General features: G+C 36.0%; 1 protein-coding gene and 1 pseudogene across 1 annotated transcript; one reads left to right on the top strand and one right to left on the bottom strand.

The window, feature by feature from the left end:
• The first annotated feature begins 2407 nt into the window (after positions 1-2407).
• On the top strand, positions 2408-3010 carry LOC115973744 (annotated as a pseudogene).
• An 89-nt stretch (positions 3011-3099) lies between these two features.
• On the bottom strand, positions 3100-7412 carry LOC115973745 (kynurenine--oxoglutarate transaminase 1-like). The gene is made up of 9 exons (XM_031093991.1): positions 7098-7412; positions 6377-6507; positions 6185-6270; positions 5951-6045; positions 5254-5350; positions 4290-4404; positions 3965-4119; positions 3688-3813; positions 3100-3520 (listed from the first exon to the last, which is right to left on the bottom strand). The coding sequence occupies exons 1-9, from the start codon at positions 7277-7279 to the stop codon at positions 3287-3289; spliced, it is 1221 nt and encodes a 406-aa protein (XP_030949851.1). The 5' UTR covers positions 7280-7412; the 3' UTR covers positions 3100-3286.
• Positions 7413-8225: the final 813 nt, after the last annotated feature.

Below are 8225 nucleotides of genomic sequence, written 5' to 3'. Positions count from 1 at the left end.
TGTTTAGATCCCAAATTTTAAAATTACTGCTAGATTGCTTTTACTCTTACTTAATCAAAATGCGGAACAAAAGTAAATGTGCACAATGAACCGATAACTACTCTAATGCATAAACATGAACAATCATTAAGAAATGTAAAGTTCAAGAATAAAGGAAGAGAGATGAAAACACAAGATAACTTTAAGACGTGTTATCGAAGAGGAAACTGAAGAACTTGACAAAAAACCTCTCCACGACCCTCTAAGTCGAAATCAATCTACTAGAGAATAAAGTTGGAGTACATGAATAATAAAAGACCTTCCAAGCCTAGTCTACCCAATGTACTTGATCCCTCCAAACTCTTGCTATTAACGGACTTCTCGGAGTCATGTCTTCTCTAACTTTTCAGATCCCGCAATACGGCCGATTGCATCCACAAAGCCTCACCGGCTTCTTTTGGCAAACCCCCAAAACTTTCCAAGCTTTAAAACACTCACTACACTTTGAAAGAGTGTGGGTTGTGTTTGTGTACAAATCTCCTCTCAAAGTATGGCAATGGGAGAGGGAAGGAAAAGAGGCTACTATGATTTTTCACTAAGGATGAGTAGCTCTCTCTCTAAAAGATGGGTGTGTTGTGTTGTAGAAAACCTATCTAGGGTTTTTTCTCTCTGAATAGCCTCTCATACTTTTGTGGGTAATGAGGGTATATATAGTATGGGTGAAGGGTAAGAAAGTCACACTTAAAATCTTCTAGGCAAAGAGTTTCGCGGGTACCTCGCGGGTTGGTTGTTCTCGCAAGGCACTCGCGAAACTGACAGCCTGATATAACTCTTCAACTTCCAACATATGCTTCTCACGTGCCATTTTTGCAGGAAACTTTACTCGCGAGCTTCTTGCGAGTTAGTCGCGAAATTGCATTGATTTTTCATTTCATGCTCGATTCTTCACCAACTTAATACTAAACTCAATACAATAAAATCCCACAAAATACAAAGAACAAAATTAAAACAAATACAACACTCTTTGTCATAGAATAAAGCCAACATAAAATATAGTCGTAAATCATAACTTTACACAAGTTTCAACAAATTAGCTAATAACCATCCGGTACAATGAGTTCCAGTTAGCTTAATTGGTAAAATATCTGATAGTTGAATAAAAGAGTATTATCAAAAGTGAACGCCATAGGTTGAAACTCTCTATTAAAAAAAAAAAAAAAAAAAATCCAGTAGAAAAATTAATCCAAACGCACATAACTTAGATTAGTATAACCCCATGAAATTAGTCAAATATCTATTTCTTCTACAATTGTTGGCTCTCTTTCTTTCACTTATTAACTTTTATTTGGTGCTCTCAGCTTAGGGAATGAAAGAAAGATTTTAATAATTAAGGCTGGGTTTGGATTTAGCTTTTGCGTTTCATGTTTGCGTTTTCAGCAGTTTTTTTTTTTTTTTTTGAGCCGATTTTGTTGACTTTTCCACGGTGAACAGTGCATCCGTGCACTGTTCACAGACCCACAAATTCCATTTTTCAACAATTTTTTTATTAAAAATGGGTCTCACGACACTATTCACAAATTTAAAAATTATTTTGCTACAGTGTTTTCAGTTTTCAGTTTTCAATTTCAGTAAAATAAATTTTATCCAAACAGACTAAATATCGAAATACTAATTCCATATCCAACTACCTCAATGATTCTGATAGGATATTTTTTTCTCCTACGTTTTTCTTATAGCTGGAAGACTCCCAAAGAACAATAATGTTTCATGGAGAGGTGACTCTGCTTAAAAGATGAGCTGCCGGGTGGCTACCATATGATTCTCAGCATCTTTGGCCATGGTTCATCATCAAGTTGGGCACAGAATACCTTCTCAAGGCCTTTGGTTCCTCAGCAAATTCCACAGACAAGATTGCTTCACTTGTTGATGGAGCAGATGGTGGTTCCCCAGATGGGAAAATTGAAACATGTTCCTGAGCTATTGACTACAACCGGCCTGCATTAATATGTGCTACGTGCCCAGCTCTTGCTACAGAGACCGCTGCTGCATTCATTGTTTTCAAAGACAGCATGCAGTACTCAAAAGAAATTCTTCCATGGTGCTGACAGTCTTTTAAGTTCGCTACAAAAGGACAAGATGAAAACTACACTGGAGGTGTAGACCCATCGCCCATCTCCACCTTCCTATAGTTCCACTTGTTACTGGATGAGTTTTGGTGGAGTGGACCTTGGTTGTACTATGCAACTGGGAATTCTTCCTATCCTAAACTTGTTACAAATCCTCTTCTAGCCAATCAGATTGATGCTTCTTTGCAAGGTCAAGATCGTCTTGTAGTTAGCTGGGACAATAAGCTGCCTAAGATTGTTCCTAGGTTTCGGTTATCCTTTATTAACTATTAAGATTTCACAACGGGATAGACAAAACTTAGTGCTCATACCTACCGGTTTTTCTAAAGCTTCAACAGAACAAAAGGTGGTTTAATCCAGTTAAACCATAAAAGGCCTCGGCCTCTTCAATTTGTAGCGAATGCTGCTTTCTTAACTACACTATACTCTATACGGTCATTATCTTACATTCTATCTCAGTGTAAATGGTATTGCAGACCTGATTTTTATCCCGAAGAAGTACTAGTTGAAGTTGCTAGGACCCAGGTTGATTACATCCTCGGCAAGAACCCTTGAAATATGAGTTATGCTGTTGGCTTTGGTGATCGTTTCCCACAAGATGTGCAACATAGAGCTGCATCAATTGCTAGCAACCAAAGCAAGTATGGTAGTTGACAAGGATTGAGATGGGAGGGACATTCAACAGTGATGGTTTCCACGAGATAAGTTCCAACTATTGTTACACAGAGCTGAGACCCTTGCATGAAATTCAGGTCTTGTTGCTGCACTTGTGGCTTTGTCTAGTGAAGGCAAGCTGGCATTGACAAGAACACCATATTCTATGCAATTCCTCCACTAACTTGTCGCTTCTCTTCTACCACCACCTCATCACCTTGGATACTAGGTTTTTAGGTAGATCATCTGACTTGTGATTAGAAATTTTTGACTTCATTATATATTTTTCGCCCTCCCAAATCTCCTTAGGCATAAATATTCATCTTTGCAACTCGCTATATGAAGTTGGGCAAAGATTACTGGTTCTCACCTTTTGGAAGATTAATAAAAAAATGTAATGTTTGCGTTGAATATTAATGACTAATACAAGAGAAAGTACTCTGAATTTAAATCTCTTTTCTTGGCTGAAGCACTTTTCATTTAATCCCTGTCACACTTATATTTCCTCAATTAAAACAAACCAAATATCAAGCATCCCTTTTATGAATAGAATGAAGCTCGAGACCTTTGGAATGCAAAAGCTTTTGTGCGGCTGCAGCCAAAGTAGCATTACTCTTACAGAAAGCAAACCTGATGTATCTTTTCTGATAGCTATGATCTACCTCAGAAGATTTCTTCAAGGATAAATTTGTATGAAAAAATCCACGGCCTGGAACAGCCACTACTCCCGCCTGCTGTATCAGTTCTTTAACATATTCTAACTGAAAGAATAAATATATGCATTAGCAAAATAAGTCTCACTCAGGATTGCTATAAATTATAACTGCTTATGACAGACCTAATGGAATTTGAAATGAACAGAAACAATGGTAACCCATTATTGTAATTTTTTAAAATGATTACACCAACAAAGTAGAAAAGCACTTACATCAGAAAGGGGGCAATTTTCAGGAATCTCTGCAAATAAAAAAAACGAACCCTGAGGCTTAAACTGAATCTTAAAACCAACCCCAGCAAGCAACTTGACAATGTAATCTCTTTTTGCTTCATATTCCTGAGCAAAGCAGAAATGTAGTCAATCATGAATAATAATTAATGGCATAGCTGTGATGTTACATTTCAGTTACATCATATAAATGAGTGAAGTTGGACTATCAACCTCACAGAACTAGATAAGAATTAAAAAGTTGCTCTTTGGACCCTACTCTTCTCAATGATTCAAAGTATTCTGGGGGGCTTCTCAAAGCAGTCAAGGCAGCTTCCTGGAAAGGCGCTGGAGCAGAATCTGTGATTTTAACATGAATGTTTCTGATTGCAGAGGCGATGAAAGCTGGAGCAATTGCCCATCCAACCCTCCAACCTGCACCAGTTACTAAAACTGAAATGGAAAATCGGGTACTACAAAGGATGTAAAGGACAATAGTTAAAAGTTGAGATAAAAAAATTCCAAGAAATATGAATAAAGAATGACATTTTCCCAGCATGAACAAACTTAAATTAGAAGTCTTCTGTGTAGGATGTCAGCTTAACCTGTAACACTAAAAGTTTTAGACAAGGAAGATGTGATTATAGTTCGCTCTTGCATTCCTGGAAATGAGGCAAGGGATATGTGTTTCTCATTGTCAAATGTTATATGTTCATATACCTGCAGAAACATCAACAAAGTAGAAGACAAAATCTTTAGATATTATACAAATAGTTAATTCAATCTTTCTTGTTTGTCAGCACTTTCAGCCAAAAAAGCATGCCATTGCTTATTGAAAGCTAAGAAAGAATGGGGATTGCAATTTGTTAAAAAAATATTATTTGATATAACCAGAGTACATATATCAGATTTATAAAGTAATACTGTAACTTTGGACATGGCATTGACGCAACAGCAACAAGCCATCATGAGAAATGAGAATATGAGAGAGGAACTCCCATTTTTCAAAACTTTCTATAAATGCAAGTGATATTCCTTTTTACATTTTCATTTGTTAGCAAGTCACTTTCTGCTTCCTCTTCTACCATCTTTCTTAGGATATTAATACCATCTCACTTTTTAACTAAAAAAGGTTAGAACAATCACATACCCTAACATCCAGTTATTAACCATAAGCCAAACCATATGCAGAAGTTCTCATTATTGTTTCAGCCACAATCATATCACACCAATCCAATTGTGATGGCTGGCTCAAAATCAAAATTTATGGTGGCATCCAGTCTAACAACAAAGAATACGTGCTCTTCTTAGCATGTGTGCATTCCATCTTTTTGCTATGTTTCGCAAAGGCACTAATTTAAACAATACCCTGGGTGTAAAATACACTCATCCTCCTCACCCCCCAAAAAAAGTCAGGTTATGAACTATAAGATGGGACAAACAGCTTACAAATTTTTGAAATGTTTACTATAAATCAAAAGACCATGAGGATACATGTGATGCCATGGGATGATCATCTAATCCATTCATGCATGATCAAGTTTGATAAGCCAAAGTATATCATCATACTTCATCTGTTATAGCTAGGCAATCCCTTGTGCGGCATATTCCAGCAATAATCTCTAGTTCATCTTTAGAGAAAACTTTGCCGGTAGGATTCTGAGGACTGCACAACTTTACATCAGCACAAATCTAAATCATTATGCAAATATAGCATTTCTTTGCAAATAATTTGTCAAGTAATTTCACTTATTATTATTATATATGACAGATGGATCCCAAGAAATCAATTAATTTGGGTAAAACTTGCCATGTTCCTCTCTCTCTCTCTCTCTCTTTTAAATTTCCCTATAGCTTGAGACTAATGGTTGTAATCATCAATATTTCATAATCATTGTCCTTTAGAAAAACATGCAAGTCATGCCCCAATTCTATAGTGCCTATTGCCTCATCAACAGAGAGAATATAGAAACTTTCTTGTGAACAACATGAAAGTAGCCCTACAGCAATCCTTATAGGAATGATATTCTGCATGTCCAGCAAATCACTTATGAAAATATTATGGTCAAGATTCTAATCAAACTTCATCAATTGTCATAGCTTTTTTCACTCAGTTTATGAAACAAAAAAAAGATGCATTCTAGATTTCTACCAGAATCTCTATTCCATTAATTATAAATGTACTGAGTTTTGGAAGAATGCTTTTAGAGTGAGTGCAATTTCTGAAAAACTACTTTTTTGTGTCCCCTTCATAGAGTTTACTCACCTGTTCAATACAATAGCTTTTGTTCTCCCAGTAATAGACTTCATGAGTTTGTTTGGATCCAAGGTCCAATGAGGAGGATCAAGTGCCACAAATACCTGTCATTTCCTTTTTTTTAATGGTAGTAAGTAATTATGAATTTAAAAGTATCAAGTGCCCTTGGTATTAACATGCAGCAGGACTAACTTATAATCTATGATAAAGACTTTAAGCCCTAAGTGATAATAAGAAGCTTACTGGGACTCCCCCTGCCATGGCAATACATCCTTCGTATGTTTCATATGAAGGGTCAAAAAGTACAACTTCATCACCTCGGTCTATGACTGTCCTTACATAGCATAGCAGTAAAGAGAATCACATATGTATTCGAAAACTGAAAAAGCTGACTCAAATAATAACATCAACTAACAGGAATAGCAAAGAGCTTACTTGCAAACACTGCTGCTGCAAATGCCTCGGTTTGGCCACAGCAAATAGCTATATCAGTAAGTGGGTTGACATCCAAACCATGCATGTTCTTCACTATCTTTGCCAAGTGGTCACATATTTCTTGCACATGCCTTACATTGCAACAGTTGCTCTCCATTAGTTTCAAACAATTTTTTTTTTTTAAAAAAAGGAGCAAGTGTAGTTTTTGCATTGGTATCATATTAAGTTTCTTAAGTGAATGAATATGACTTTACAAAGGGTTATGTTTGTTCCTAAAATAGCAACCCTTCAAGAGGGTATAGCTCTTCATAAAAGGGTAAGAGGGTGTCTATAAATAGAGCCCAAGTCTCCTATTATTTGGAAAAGTAGTATTTTGCATAACAATTAATGAACAACATAAGCAAAGCTAACACATTCCCTGGGAGTCTGGGACTACGCATGCCACAACATAATAGACCTCGTTAGCTCTTTTCAGCTCAATATCATGTCAGCTTTGCAGCGATGCAATTTAGTTTTGTGGGTATAGTTCTACTCTGTTTTCTTTCTCATGGTCCAGTACAATTCTAGTAAATGACAGATAGAAAATGTGCCTAAAGATTCAAAATTGTGAATCGGGAAGCACAAAATCAAACAAAGTTTATAAATAAGGAATCAAACCCATATCAGGAATCGATATAAATAGCTCAAATTCATTGAAGAAGTTGCAGTGTTGAACACCAACCTGTACTGGTTGAAGTCTGAATTAATGGCAGAAACAGCTGCGTTTTTTATATGAGAAGGTGCAGGGAAGTCTGGGAAGCCTTCAGCGAGGTTGATAGCGTTGCATCGTTGAGCAAGATGAGAAAGTTCTTGAATGGGTGATGGGGTAAAGGTCTTTGCCACAGAGGATAGTTTCTCTTCCATTTACTCTGAGGCCGGTTCTTTACTTCTTTGATGCGTTCCTTATCTAAACAATTTCGGTGGAGAGTTTGAGGTGAAGTGTCCAAAATGTCTCGTCTCAGTGAATTTGTTAACTAATTCAAAAAAACAAAAAATTTGTATGACCAGACGCAAAAAAGGCCAAATACAAATTCTTGAACAATGTTAGGGACGTATATATATATATATTTTTTTTTTACAAGCTTGTTGGCTAAAATAACAAGTTTTGATTAGAGCAACATAATTTTAACATGGGTCTTGATTTTATTTTTATTATACACCAATCATAATATGTCACTTCAATAATTTTTAACAAAATTATGTTACTAGACTGGAAAATTGATACATTGTGTAATTTATGTAGAACATCTTTGAACCATTTACTCCTAATTTTGAATAAAATGCAAGTAAACCAAATCGGTATTCAAACACAATCCTACTTATTCAAAGATGAGTAGGGTTGTAATTTATGTAGAACATCTTTGAACCATTTACTCCTAATTTTCAATAAAATGCAATTAAGCCAAATCGGTATTCAAACACAATCCTACTTATTCAAAGGTGAGTAGGGTTGTCCCCCTCTCCCACTCTCAAATTGATGAAGTAACAAATTTTGTAAAAATCATCCATTTATAATTCCAACTTGGTAAACTTGGGCTTTTGACATGACGATCATTCAAAATAGGTCATGTTATGGGGCAAAATGGCCCATTACCGTTAATTTTGGAAATATTTTGCCCAGAAACACTGTTTCCGAACAATGTAGCAATCTACCACTTTTTCTGCTGACATGGAAAGTTTATTTTTTTAATCCACGGTAGCCTGCTGACATGGAAAGTTTAATTAAAAAAATTTTAAAAAAAAATTGACCATTTAGAGTGCGTTTGGATTGGGCGTTTTCGCCCAATCCTGCGTCTGCGTTTTTCATTTT

This window comes from Quercus lobata, unplaced genomic scaffold (genome assembly GCF_001633185.2).
Source record: "Quercus lobata isolate SW786 unplaced genomic scaffold, ValleyOak3.0 Primary Assembly Scq3eQI_218, whole genome shotgun sequence".
Lineage (NCBI taxonomy): Eukaryota > Viridiplantae > Streptophyta > Magnoliopsida > Fagales > Fagaceae > Quercus > Quercus lobata.
Note: the sequence above shows the minus strand (reverse complement) of the source record. Positions and strands in the feature narration are given on the sequence as shown.